This window comes from Microtus ochrogaster, unplaced genomic scaffold (assembly GCF_000317375.1).
Source record: "Microtus ochrogaster isolate Prairie Vole_2 unplaced genomic scaffold, MicOch1.0 UNK56, whole genome shotgun sequence".
Taxonomy (NCBI): domain Eukaryota; kingdom Metazoa; phylum Chordata; class Mammalia; order Rodentia; family Cricetidae; genus Microtus; species Microtus ochrogaster.
Window position 1 is genome coordinate 952288 of NW_004949154.1, and position 13996 is coordinate 966283.

At 48.1% G+C, this 13996-nt stretch overlaps 2 protein-coding genes across 3 annotated transcripts in view; both read left to right on the forward strand.

The window, feature by feature from the left end:
* Positions 1–7442, forward strand: part of Ddb1 (damage specific DNA binding protein 1) — a 27825-nt gene extending 20383 nt beyond the window's left edge. For both annotated transcript variants that reach the window (XM_005369643.2, XM_005369644.2), the window contains exons 17-27: positions 738–833; positions 923–1034; positions 1491–1614; positions 1942–2106; positions 2421–2515; positions 3736–3906; positions 4261–4370; positions 4641–4810; positions 4912–5014; positions 6070–6193; positions 6696–7442. In XM_005369643.2, the coding sequence (XP_005369700.1) occupies positions 738–833; positions 923–1034; positions 1491–1614; positions 1942–2106; positions 2421–2515; positions 3736–3906; positions 4261–4370; positions 4641–4810; positions 4912–5014; positions 6070–6193; positions 6696–6779 (1354 nt within the window). In that variant the 3' untranslated portion in view covers positions 6780–7442. The remainder of the gene's footprint in view (positions 1–737; positions 834–922; positions 1035–1490; positions 1615–1941; positions 2107–2420; positions 2516–3735; positions 3907–4260; positions 4371–4640; positions 4811–4911; positions 5015–6069; positions 6194–6695) is intronic.
* Positions 7443–11208: 3766 nt separating this feature from the next.
* Vwce (von Willebrand factor C and EGF domains) overlaps positions 11209–13996 on the forward strand; it is a 33041-nt gene continuing 30253 nt past the window's right edge. Inside the window, exons 1-3 of the mRNA XM_005369646.2 lie at positions 11209–11499; positions 13426–13520; positions 13616–13705. Coding sequence (XP_005369703.1) covers positions 11390–11499; positions 13426–13520; positions 13616–13705 — 295 coding nt within the window. The 5' untranslated portion in view covers positions 11209–11389. The remainder of the gene's footprint in view (positions 11500–13425; positions 13521–13615; positions 13706–13996) is intronic.

Here is a 13996-nt window from a genome sequence, read left to right on the forward strand (position 1 = left end):
CCTGCCTCTGCCTCCCGAGTGCTGGGATTAGGGATGGGGATTTTTATTAGAAACATCTGCAAGCTTTGGCAAAGTAAGTATGAGTGGGTAATGGGTAGTATAATCCTGAAAAAAAACAGCATAGGGATTTTTTGAGACCTCGTATTCTGAGGTGTTAGGCTTTATAATCTCTATAGTCCAAGAATTTTTCAGGTGATTTACATTATTAAGTTTCAGACGGGGTCTTTTTTAGGGGAGAACATGGGAAATGACAAGGTTTCACTCTGTAACCCTGGCTGGCAGGGAACTCAGAGATCCACCTGCCTCTGCCATCTAAATGCTAGGATTAAAGGTGTATGCCACCACACACTTGACATTTTAATTTAGAACCATTCTAATTTAAGATTAGATTTAGTGATCATTATGTACTTCCCTAGTTCCACTCAGCAGCCATGGGGAAAGGTGCTTAATAGAAATGAATGGCTAAAAGTACTGAGGGTTGGGCCAGCCAGTGAGTCTTGGTATGTGAGATTCACTTTGCTACCTAGAACTCTCGATTCACAACCTTGGCTGAACCTTAGCCAAAGCTGTTAGGTCCACTCAGACCAGTTATGGAAGACTTACCTCATTGGTAAACCAGGCATCGGAATTAGCTCTTCCCAGGTGAAGTGGTATGAGTTGGGGTTAAGCTGGTGTAGTTCTGTCTTGGGAAAGTCTTTCCTTGTGAAGTCACTCTAAACTGCAAGCCTTCTTTCCAGTTTGGCACTGGCCAATAACAGCACCCTCACCATTGGCACCATCGATGAGATCCAGAAACTCCACATTCGCACAGTTCCCCTCTACGAATCTCCCAGGTGAGTGTAGACCAGGGAGATGCAGAGGGAGCAGGTAGATAGTGTCTCAGACTTTTGAGTTTTACTGTTGCCCCATACTTGTTTTGCAGGAAGATTTGCTATCAGGAAGTGTCTCAGTGCTTTGGGGTCCTTTCCAGCCGCATTGAAGTTCAAGACACTAGTGGAGGCACAACTGCTTTGAGGCCCAGTGCCAGCACCCAGGTGAGGACAGTGGGCAAAGAAGGATGGCAGTAGGAATGGGACTTATTTAGTAGAGCCACTATGTGGGTGCTAGGTTCTCTGTAAGAGCAACAAGTACTCCTAACTGCTGAGTCATCTCATCAGCCTCTTCACCATTTTTATTTGAAGTGACTTTTCCCGTTGACGGTAGAGTGCATCGCTTTGTAGGTTGCTTGAGTTCATCTTTTTTGTTTTGCATGATTGACTTGCAACATTGCTATTGAATTGTCTTCCATGATCCTTCGATTTTGGGCCAACATGTCATTTGCATGTGTGATCTGGCTCTTTACCTTCAGGTCCCTAGCTTACTCTGAAACACTCTGTTCATCAGGCTCTGCTGCTTTGCCGGCATCAGCCTTCTAGTTCACGCTCCGCCTTGTGCACCTCCAGCCCCTGTTCTGCTTTAAGAGGGATGGCATGCCTTTTCTCTGTCGGCAGGCCCTGTCCAGCAGCGTCAGCTCCAGCAAGCTATTCTCTAGCAGTACTGCTCCTCACGAGACCTCGTTCGGAGAAGAGGTGGAGGTGCACAACCTCCTCATCATTGACCAGCACACTTTTGAAGGTGCAGATGAGCTTTTCTGTCCTTTTCACCTACGTTCTCTCTGTAAACTAGCCTATGCTGGGCTCTAGAATGTTTCTGGATCCTGACAGGGTGGTAGACTCTCCTAAGGGATAAGCAAGATTGGGGGTGGGGCAGAGAAGATATCACTGACACCTGTCAGTTGTTCCAAATCTGAAGCATTGGGCATTCTGTGGGAATGGACAGTCTGGAGAGGCAGGGGCAGCACGTGACACGTGTTCTTATACTACCACAGCCTCACAGAAGCATGTGATTGTGAGGGTGAATGGAGGAAAGTGTCATTAAACAGGCATCTCTCTCCTCTCCTAGTGCTTCATGCCCATCAGTTTCTACAAAACGAGTATGCCCTCAGCCTAGTCTCCTGCAAGTTGGGCAAAGACCCCAACACATACTTCATTGTGGGCACAGCCATGGTATATCCTGAAGAGGCAGAGCCTAAGCAAGGTCGTATTGTGGTGTTCCAGTATTCAGATGGTAAGTGGTGGGCAGTGTCCTGATTATGAGGGATATGAAATTCTGGCAAAGCAGGTAGCTTCTTAAGATCTCAGAGCCTAAACAGAATGACTTGGAGTGGGAAGCAGATCTTGGTACCCACTGGAGTCACTTCCACTGTCTAGGGACTTGTGCTTCAAGCTGTACTTCATGTCAGTATATGCTGACTCTATTGGTTTTTCAGTTGAGAGAGGTTATAGGCAAATCTAAGCCAGATAGGCAACCAAGGGATGCTCTTTACTTGGTGAAACGTGAGCTTATAAAAGAGACTAAAGAGTATCTCTCCTGTTCCCCAGGAAAACTACAGACTGTGGCTGAAAAGGAAGTGAAAGGGGCTGTGTACTCTATGGTGGAGTTTAATGGGAAGCTGCTTGCCAGCATCAACAGCACGGTGAGGTTCATAGCATGTGGCCTTGTGCTTCAAGTTGCACACTTTGTCTCTCCCTTAATTCTGTTAGGAGTTTCACGTATGTTTTAGAGATAACAGAAGAGTGGGAATAGAGAATGGATTCTGAGCTTTAAATACTAGTATATAATTAGGAAAGATGTGTACCTTGGTGGTAATAGTGAATGGACCTTTTCTGAGAACGGTAAAGTCACCAAGGATTATAGCCCTGTTGTAGGGATTAGGTAAGAGATGACTATTTCCAAGTATGCCAGGGAAGGTGAACTTCAGCATGGGGCGCACATCTGAAAGCTGCTGGGGGGGGGACAGCATGGAAGATGGCCTTTCTTCATTGCTAATGAATGAAGAAAGAGGGCCAATTTCAGTTAGAGTGAAGGGAATGTGGGTAGTGACCTTGCTTATGAGGTTTACTAGTCATGACATTTCTTTCCTTAAGAGTGCCAACCTGGGAGGGTAGGACTCTGGGGGGGGGGACAAAATACTTAAGTGGTCATGGCTTAATACATTCAGTCAAGGAGTTTATAGATGTGTAGAAGCTGTGGTGAGATTATCTGTGCCCTGAAGGATCTACCAGGGAGGCCTGTCAGCTCAGATAAGCTAAGCTGGTGGAGCCCTGGGCTATGCCAAATACTGTTTTGTGAAGTACCTTCTTTCTTTTGGGAAAGAGGTTGAAATTGATTGCAGTGGAGAGATAGTTTTTTGTTGTTGTTGTTTTTTAAACCGCCTTGGGGCAGCTGGAAGTGGCCATAGAATCTAGTTCTTCAGAGTCCTCTATCACAAACAAGTGTTTCTTGTTGGCTTTTCCCATTGTTTGTTCTGCTTATTGGGTTCATACAAAAAATTTCGGGAATAAACAAGTTTCAAAAGGGTTCAGATAGGTAATATTCTTTCTGATTAGGAGATTGTGTAGGTGGATTTTTTTTAAAAAGGGATATTACTATAGCTTAGTTACCAGTTTTAACCAAAAAAAGGGTATTTACAGTGTTAAATTTACACATTTATCTCCTTTACTTAGACTCCTTTTATGTTAAAAAAATCCTATTCATAATTTTTTACACTCAGTTTTCCTATTTCAGCAGTATATGTACTGAAATAACTGTTCACTCATAAACCACATAGACTGTTTTCCAACCTACCCTACTCTGTAGGGAGTGGATGATTGAGTCGGGGCTGGGCTCCCAGGCTTATACCTTGTGCCTTCCCAGGTGCGGCTCTATGAGTGGACCACAGAAAAGGAGCTCCGCACTGAGTGTAATCACTACAACAACATCATGGCCCTCTACCTGAAGACCAAGGGTGACTTCATCCTGGTGGGCGACCTCATGCGCTCAGTGCTGCTACTTGCCTACAAGCCCATGGAAGGAAACTTTGAAGAGGTAGTGCAGGACTTGAGCTCAGAATTCTTGCGTACAATGACTCCTTGCCAGTATTGAGTGGCAAAGCATGGCCAAGTCCAGTGATGAAGGTCCTCCCTCAACCACATTCAGTATCCTTCCCCCACCTTGCTTATCCTGAAATTATAACCAATGGCCTGTGTTGGCCAACTTTAGGGTGGGAGGAGGAGGGAAGAGGGGATAGGACTGAGAGGTAATCTCTAAGGTGGTCGTAATTAAACACAGGGCTGGACCTTCTGCAGGTAGGCTTTGGCTTCTGACCAAAAGCTTGATGAATCTCAGAACTGGGTTCCATACATACTGGAGACTATACTTACTGTTCTTGTTTATTTTCAGATTGCCCGAGATTTTAATCCCAACTGGATGAGTGCTGTGGAAATCTTGGATGATGACAATTTCCTGGGAGCTGAAAATGCCTTTAACTTGTTTGTGTGCCAGAAGGACAGGTGTGTGGCCTTTGCAGGAACATGGTTAGGACTGGGCCTCTGGATCTGTTGGGCTGAGCAAGTTGGGTGCTATATGGGACTTAAGTGTGACCCTTGATAGTTAGAATTTCCTTTTCTAAGACTTAGAGGCTTTGTAGACTGCCCTCCAAATGGTTTTCCCAGGATAGTTTTCCCCAGGGTATTCAGTACATAGTATCTGGTCAAACATGGTCCTGTGTTGAGGCCTCCTTAGGGAAATGGGTTCAGAAAGTGACATCTCATGTCTTTCAGTGCTGCCACCACTGATGAGGAGCGGCAGCACCTACAGGAGGTTGGTCTCTTCCACCTGGGCGAGTTTGTCAATGTGTTCTGCCATGGCTCCCTAGTTATGCAGAATCTGGGCGAGACTTCTACCCCTACACAGGGCTCGGTGCTCTTTGGCACAGTCAACGGCATGATAGGTAAGGTCATTCCTGTAGGGCACACTCAGCTGCAGCAAGCTTGTCCCTGGTTTGTCTAGGCTCTGAAGTGCTCTATACCTCACTGCCCCTTCTTTCTTCAGGGCTGGTGACCTCACTGTCAGAGAGCTGGTATAACCTCCTGTTGGACATGCAGAACCGACTCAATAAGGTCATCAAAAGTGTGGGCAAGATCGAACACTCCTTATATCCTTCCTGCCCAGAGAATTGTCTACTGGGAAGCACATTCCAGCACATGCAGAGAACTGAGTTTATCATAGCTGTTTCCGGAAATGTTTTACTAGGTTTTTTGCACAGAACAGGGTTGTTTTTTGTTTTTAACGTTATGTATGCATAGGGAGGTTTCTACCATGGTTTTTGGGACATTGTCTCTTACTGAACTCTGGAGCTCACTGTGTAGGATAGACTGGTTAGGCAGTGAGCCCCAGTGACCCTCCTGTCTTTGTTTCCCCAGTGCTGGGATTATAAGCATGTTCCCCATGTGCAGCTTTTTACTAGGTGTCAAATTGAGGTCCTCATGTTTGTGCAGCAAGCACCTTACTGACTAAACTGTCTCCTCAGCCTGTCTTTGTAGTTTTTGTGTATAAAAATTTTCAGGCACACACAATAGTAAAGGGGGTGGTGATCTAGTGAATCACACTAAGCTATGATGGTTCATCTTGGAATATACAATTATGTTGAGTTCCTCTACAAGGTCTACCTTAAAGAGAGCTCAGATCACTGTAGGAGCACATCTTTTGAAGGCTCAGAAGAACAGGGGAGAGTAAAGAAACTGAAACTCCAGAAACTAAAGGATCAGCCATCTAGGGACACCAGAAACCTTCCTGTGCAGGAGCAGTTTAGGTCCTCCCAGGCAAGGCATGGAAAAGCTTCTGCCTATGTGGCTGACTCAGGGAGGGTACTGTCTCGGTGTTTTGCTCACATTCAGATAGCCTGTTCTCTCCCTAAGTATTAGTTTATTCAAGGATCTTGAGGTTAGACTAGGTTGTGTAATATGGACATCAAATTCACGTGCAACACTTTTTGAGACCATCCATATTTATCTGGGCTTTACCATAACTTTTTTAAGGTAACCCTAAATGGATTTAGCAATAATTTTTACATTTTTTTCCATTCCAAAACTCTCCAAAAGCAGTATAGTTTTAGTAGAAACAGATTGTTTCCTATTCCACTTCTGACTCCCTCTTGCTCAGAGGTGGCAATGAGTGAGAGCAGCTACATTCTTTAACTCACCTATCCACCTGGAGATCCTTTCACACTGAGCGGAAGACAGAACCAGCTACAGGCTTCATCGATGGTGACCTGATTGAGAGTTTCCTAGATATCAGCCGCCCCAAGATGCAGGAGGTTGTGGCAAACCTTCAGGTGAGCTGTGCTGTGTTCATGCTAGGCCTTGTAAACAGGTGTTATTTCTGGATACTTGATTACTCCAGGTTTTTCTCCTAGAATTCACGGGGCCAGTAGCCCTTTGTGGCCCTCCATAATGCTTACCCAAAGAGGAGTCAAAGGGAAAGGTGGTATAGTTGAGGCTTATGAGCTCTTCCTAAGTTAGCCCCACCACTTTAGCAAGAGGCCTGGGCTCTCTAGCAAGACCAGAAGGTAGACGGTGGAGTTAGATTCCTGGAGGAACTAAGCGTTACCAGTTGTGGAGTTCAGGAGGGCTTACTGAGGAGGGTGCTCCTGGGAGGGAATAATGAGTAGCGGAGGACTCAGCCAGCTTGACTGACCAGATCCCTAAGGACTAGGGCCAGGTTTTTGGTGAAACCTTTTTTCTTGCTGCAGCAATGGTGGCCAGTGGGCATCTCTCAGCCTACTGAGATGAGCGTGCTGTCTTGTCTACATGGCCCTTCTTCTTGTCTCGTTTCAGTATGATGATGGCAGTGGTATGAAGCGAGAAGCAACTGCAGATGACCTCATCAAAGTCGTGGAGGAGCTAACTCGGATCCATTAGCCAAGGATAGATGGGCTCTTTTCCTGACCCTCCCTAAAGGCACTGCCCTCCTTCCTTCCCTCCCTTTCCCACTCTTGTTTTCTTGGCATGGGAGACTTCCCTGAGCTGCCTGCCCCTAGAGCCACAGCTGATCTGTGTGGAAACAGGGCTTTTTATAACTAAAACCAGTTTACTAGAGACCTAGGAACGGGCTGAAAGTGGAATATTTTCTCCCTGGATTTTTATAAGCCATCACCTTGGACCACTTAGTCCTTGAATGGTATTGCCAGTTGGCTCCTTCTAGGGAGGACTTTTGCCGCTCTTTGGCCAAGAAGCAGCTCTGTGCACGTATGTGTGTGATACCCACACTCATGCTTCGTCCTCTACTGTCTAACGTAGGTTGTGGGTGTGGGGAGGTTGAGGTAGGGGGAAGAGGGTCAAGAGGGTTTCATTGTGTTGAAGTGAGAGCTTTCTTTTGCTTTCTTCTCTTGCCTCTGAGAACATCAGCCTGAAGGCCTATCAGGCCATGGGCTGCCTGAGTGGAAACCTGGGATGGTGGATAATTCCCAAGCCACAGCCCTTTTGTCTCGGGGAACTCCCTTCTTCACAGAGAAGGAGGTAGGGGGCTGTGAATTGGTTGTTAGTTTCTGAATTTTACCAAATAAAGTAGACTCTAAAAAGAAAGATGCGTTTGTTTCTGCTTTTCTTCCTCTGCCCAGCTGTGCAGCATCCCAGTTGAGGTGTACTCTGCATTGCCTGCTGACCCAAGTGGCATTTTCTGTGTGGTAGCTGCAGTCAGATCTTGCTTCTCGGATAGTAATGTCTGTACCCCTTCTTTGTTCATGATTGGTTTGGGTGGGATTTCAAGGATGATAGAGTGAAATTCTGGAAGCATGAAAGATATTCTGTTTTTCTGATAGCAATGAGGCAGCCTTGAGGCCACTTGGGCTGCCTTTCCTGTCTTCATTGTACAGTCACCGTAATTCCCAGCCAGCCTCAGGTGCTGCTGGCCTTGAACTCAAAGATTCTCCTGCCTCTACCTCCCAAGTACTGGTATATGCTCTACCACACCCAGCTAAGATTTTATTTTGTGTCTATGTGTAGATTTATACACATTAGGCCAGAAGAGGGCGTCAGGTCCTCTGGAGCTGGAGTTAGAGGTGGTTGTAAGCTGCCTGCTATAGCTGCTAAGAACCAAACGTCCTCTGCAAGAGTAGTGAATACTCTTAACAGCTGAGCTATCTCTCCAGCTCCTCCCTTTGCATCTTATTCCTCTGATTGATCTGACAGAGCCTTTGGCTTGAAAGTATAGGAGTAGGACATTGGAGAATTACCATTTGGTCTTGCATGGATTGAGCCTATATTCTGCCTTTGGGAATAAGGGATGCTCTGTCCTAATAGTAGTACAGTCTTGATCTTGAACATACTTGCAGCCTTTGAGCTGCATGATGTTGGTTCAAATCCCAGCAGAGGAAAGCAGATCTTAGTTCAAGGCCAGACTGGTCTACACAGAGAAATCCTGTCAAACAAACCAACCAAAACCAGTCTTTGATAAAGTACCAAAATTGGGGTTTCAAATTAAGCTATGATTTTGAGAGATTTTAGCTTGAAAATAAAAGGCAAGGAAGCATCCCAGCATTGGGCCTGCTGGCAAGTAAGTCTGCCTCATTGACATCTTACCTGCCAGAATTTTTGAGAATTAGGGGTGGGGTCTCTAGAAAAAGAATAATCAACATATCAAAAGTTGCAGTTTGAGTTTGAATCTGAATCACATTCTTTAAAATCAAAGTTTAGGGGCTGGAGAGATGGGTCAGCAGTTGAAGTCACTGCCTCTTCCAGAAGACCCGGGTTCAATTCCCAGCACCCACATGGCAGCTTACAACCCAGTTGTAACCCCAGTTCCAGGGGATCTAATACTTTCACACCAATTTTCATATAAAATTTAAAAAGTTTAAATATGAAAAAGGCTTTTTCTATTACCATAGACCAGTTTTAGCAAGCCAGGCAAGCAATAACCTCCAGATTGCAAAATTCAGTTTCAATGAGATTCACGATGACAGGTTAATTGTGCTGGGTGATGGTTCTGTTCTAGCAGATTAGTTTTTTGATATATTGACAGGGCCTTTCTTACTTTAGCCCTAGCTTGCCTGGAACTCAACAGGCAACTCAATCTCTGCCTCTTGAAACTAGGATTAAAGGTGTGCTACACTGGGCCTAACCTGGCAGGCTTATTTTCAAAGGATGGGTTGAGATTGTATCATACTCCAGTCCAGGCTGGCTTTAGGTCTCCCAAGTGCTGGACTACAGGCCTGGGGCACCATACACAGCTCTGGTGTTGTGTTTGTGTGTGTGTTCTTTTTTGAGACAAGGTCTTGTTTTGTAGCCTAGGCTGGTGTACTCAGAGTGCTAAACTGATAGGCATGCACCTGTCTATCTGGGCCTCTTTAGTGGGTTGACTTCCACCACAGACGAACTGCCTTGATTGCCATCAGGGGTCTGTCTTGAAATTGGAATCTAGAGTCCTTGCAGTATTGAGCTGTTGGGGTTCCTCCAGTTGTTCTGCTCAGGTTCTGGTCCTTAGGTATGAATCATTACCACTTCATCCTCATGCAGAGTCAAACTCATTCCACCAAGATTCCACATCCACTTCTGTTCCTTTCAGAGACAGAGGTGAGGAGGAGAACCGGGGTTGAGCATGGCTGTAACATGATACGTGAGAGCTTACCATTGTCTGTCTGTCTCATTTGTATTTCTTGTATATATTTGTTTGAGATTGAATTCCAGAAACCTTTCAGTGCTGACATTCTGCCTTCACACTCCCCAATTCCCTCTTAAACAGCATTAATCACTTCTCAGGGTAAAAGGTCATCATATAGAGCTCTGTTCCAGCCAACATGACACGCCTTTCCATGCAGGCACTGATGAGCTATCCTTACCCCAAGCCTCCCAAGGGCAGGGGTCTTTGGGGAGAGTGCTAGAAACAGATTCACATCACGTGGTCATTTGGAAGCGGGTCAAGCCAGAGGCCTGCATTCTGCAGCCAACATCTTGGATCTGCTACTCACTGAAGGATCTCTCTTTGTTAAGCTATAAACCACAAAAGTGGGAAGGAAGCACCAGGTAAGCATCAGTTAAGGGATCTGACCAGACTTGTCCTTGAAGACGTGAAAGGCGCAACTGAAGACCCAGGACCAAACAAGGTGAGGAAGAACGAACGACACTGAAGGAGCCAACAGCCGATGTGAGTGGCAAGGCGGATGCCAGAAGACCGAGGCCACTAAGGAAATAGATGTTAGGCAAGCTCAGAGAGGTGCTTGGGGGTACTCCAGTTGGAATTTCTGCTTTGCTATATCCAGAATGCTGAACTGGGGAGATTAGTATTCTGATCTTCCACCTGCCATTGAGGGGTGTGGAGTAAACCCTGCCAGGGAATAAGTTCTGCAGAGTAGGTTGTGGGGCCACCTAAATTACAGCAAGGAACAGAAGTGGCAGAGGTATGCTGTATGGTGAGTGACATGTGGTATGAGCCAGGAGGGCTGAGTTAAGGGAATTTATCCTATGCATAGTGGTTTGAAAGAAGCTTCCTAGGGATGGGAAGGAAGAGCACCTGGTGGCCATTGTGTGCTCTTGTGACAGTTGCAAGTGCAGCCTCCGCTTGCTCCAGGCTAGAAAGATGCCCTAAAAAGTCTGAAGGACCTCTGAGTGCCAGCCTCAGGGTCACCTAAGGGTCCAGAAGACTTACAGCAACGCGCGAGACTTAGATCTGAGGGCGAAGTGAACTCTCCACTATGTTCTTTTCTGCATCAGTTTATTTTTCTCCTGCTGTTCTTCTCCTGTAAAGTTTCCAGTTTATATACACACGCAAAACAAAATAAATTCTCTGAGCTTGGATGTCCCTTTATCTTTGAAGGTCCCAAATGTGATCAATATGAAAGACTCCTTTCCTGATTGCATGTCGTGTCAAATGGAAGATAGTTGCAGGGAGGTGGCTTCTGATGTATCTCAGGGAACGAAGCAGAGATTAGACTGTGGGAACCAAGGTTATTGACTGCGTGACTAAATTTCCCACTGGAGGTCCCTTTGGATGGGGAACAGATTAACCACTTTGTTGGTCGCCTTGGGGAGAGTCAAAACTGCCTAGGCTCAGGAGACTCAGGGTCCTGGGATTGAGTGTCCACAAGTCTCACCTGAGAAGACAGATGTATTGGGTTCCACGGAAACCCAAAAACCTTGTTCCTGAAGTGTCTTTCCGACCTAGGTTTTGATCTGAAGCCCTCAGTCATTCTGTGGAAGGTGACTCCCAAACTCAGGCTGGGGGTGTGGGCCGAGGGTGAAACCCCGCCCTCGGGGTCCCTGATCTTTGCTCCCGCCCCGGGCTCCACGCCTCCCAGAGAGGCACCGGCGGGCGGCGCTCCTTTTGTGTGTTTCTCTCCTAGGTGCAAGGACACCCCCCCCCCTTGCCTGCCGAGGCAGTCCTCCCCCAAACCCCAGCCCTCTTCTCGGCGTCCTCTTCCTCCTGCCAGCTGTTGGGGAGATTGGATCACTTCTAGGAGGAGGGACAAGGTCGGCAGCCCCTTCCCCGGTGCGGGGGGCCCTGAGACCACTGGAGTCCAGGACCGCTGCTGCCAGTCATGTGGGCTGGACTGTTGCTCCGTGTTGCCTGCATTGTGATCCTGTTGCTGGGGTCCTCGGCCCGGGGCTACACCGGGAGGAAGGCGCCTGGGCACTACTCGGCCGAGAGGTAAGAGCCTGGAGCCCCTCAGCGGCCCAGCCACCAAGCGCCACAGCTTGGAGCTGGGAGCCACTGGCAGAGGGCAGCCGCGGGGCCGGTATTCTCTGTGGTGTGGGCACACAAGGGGGTCTGGACAAAGAGCAGTTTGTGCCAGTTGGGTGGCCCTTGCTGGGGACTGCTCTGGCTAGGGCAAATGGAAGATGGGGTCCCGACTGCGGGTGGGTCTGAGTACTGAGGGCGCTGACCCAGTGTCCAGGGGACCCCAGCACGTGCCATCTGGTCTCCACTGCCTGGCTTTCTTCTTTGGTGCGGGGCCTCCTCCGCTTCTGCACCCGTTGCCTTGGGGTTGGAGGTTTTCTCAGTGTCCCTTGCTCTGCGCACACCGTTGGACCTTGGAGCCACCGGAGGCTTAGGGTTATGCTTTGCTTTCTGCGCATGTGTGCACAGGCCGAAGAGGCGGGAGGCGTGTCTTTTCCCAACCTGGTCGTCCTTCCCAAGTGTGACCCAGTCCTCAAACACCGCCCAGTGGTGAGGGAGTGGTGATCTTGTGTGCGTGGTGCTCATAGCAAGGGAACATGGTGTCAGAGGGTAGCCTGGCCCACTGCCACATCTTCCCAGGGGCGCACAGCAGGGGCAGCCCTAAAGGAAGGGCTTACAGCTCAGCACGTGGGTTCCGCAGACCCCCTTGCCAGTTCTGAGGACTGAACCAGCCTAGTGCAGACTCAGTCTACCGTCACCTGCCTCCCTGGCACTGCCACACGTGAGAAGCTTTTTGGGGCTTTCTGGTGGGTGCTATGCCCCTGCCTACCTGAGGGTGGAACTCCGCCAGTTTCCCAGACACCAACCCCACCATTTACCACTTTGATGGCATGTTCTCATGTCCCTTTCAGGGCCCTTTTTGCCTTAGCTGTTTAGCTCTTTCGAGGGTCCAGCTGCTGGACCCTCCTCACTGTTGGTATCATTGCTCCTGTGTGTGTGTGTGTGTGTGTGTGTGTGTGTGTGTGTGTGTGTGTGACATTGTCAACCCCTGGTTTTGTCTTCTCTGGTTTTGACTTCTGAGAGGGAAAAGGACTTGGCCCCAGGGGCAATCCCCAGCAAACTTTTCTGTATTGTTAAGGTTCCCACATTTGACACAGATTACTAACCCCAAGAGCCAGGAAAACCTGTCTTGCCCTATATCTTTTGGGTCTGATACAGGGACAGGCACGGAAAGGGTGCTCTGGCTGGTGGGATGAAATTCCCATCAGCTCTGACTATGTCGAAAAAGTCATCTGACACCTATTGCCTTGATTGGATTCGTGATCCTTGCTCCAGCCCATGGCTGGGGTTGTAGTCTCTGCTTGGAATACCCCTCCCATACACTTCCTCCTTTTCATGCCACTTCTCTGGTCTTCTTTTGCTTGCAGTAGGGAAGCTGTCCTTCTGGGGACCCTCTCCTGGCCCTCTTCACAAGGCTACACAGCCCTCCTGGGGGCTCTGTTATGCTCAGTTCCCATCACTGGATCCTGTCTATCCTTTGAAAGTGAGGACAGTAGCATATTTACAGCTTTACTGTATGTCAGTTTTTGACACTGGCTCCAGGTCACCTGAACCTCCAGAGGGTGTTCTTGCTTGGGCAGACCCTTCTGGGCCCAACCTTGGGTACCTTGTTGGCAGCCCTAGGAGATGCCACCCAGACCTTCTGCTTTCTTCCTTTTCTGGCCTCCCATTTTTTGAGCAGTTATTGGGTACTTTAGATGTTGAAGTGAACCGATAAGAGCTTACACTGTTGTCAGGTCCTGCCCCCAGGAGGGATTGTGGGTCATTTGTAAGTTTCCCACTGTTTTTCCCTGGGGTTCTGGAGAGCTCTGTTAGCTAACTTACAGACCAGTGGATAAGCTGGGAGCTTCTGCCACTCTTGTCATACAGATTGTAGAGAGTGCTCTTTTCTTGCAGGCGTCGTCTCGGCCCCCATGTCTGCCTCTCGGGCTTCGGGAGCGGCTGCTGCCCTGGCTGGGCCCCTTCCATGGGTGGCGGGCATTGTACTCTGCGTAAGTACTCATCCCTGTGACCCCAAGCCTTCTCAGCACATGCCGGTGCTGTGCGTTGCCAGTGCCCAGTCCCTTACTGGCATCTTTCCTCTCAGCCCTCTGCTCCTTTGGCTGTGGGAGTGGCATCTGCATCGCCCCCAATGTCTGTTCCTGCCAGGATGGAGAGCAAGGGGCCACTTGCCCAGGTAACTGGGATGGACAATGGTTGATGGGGGGGCGCACCAGAGTAACATGAAGATTATGTGTTAACACTGAGCACTTGAAATGGGTTCTAGCTTGACATCTGCAAGACACTCTGGTCGGTGGGCACTTTCATCCCTCTCTGGCCATTGAGGCTGAGACAAAGGTTTGGCTTTTCCTGGGTCGCATGATGTGATAGTGATATTTGTTGTGGTTGTGACAAAATAGCCAGTAAAAGCAATTTAAAGGAGGAAAAGTTAATCGGGCTTAAAGTTCAAGGATACAGCCTATCAGAG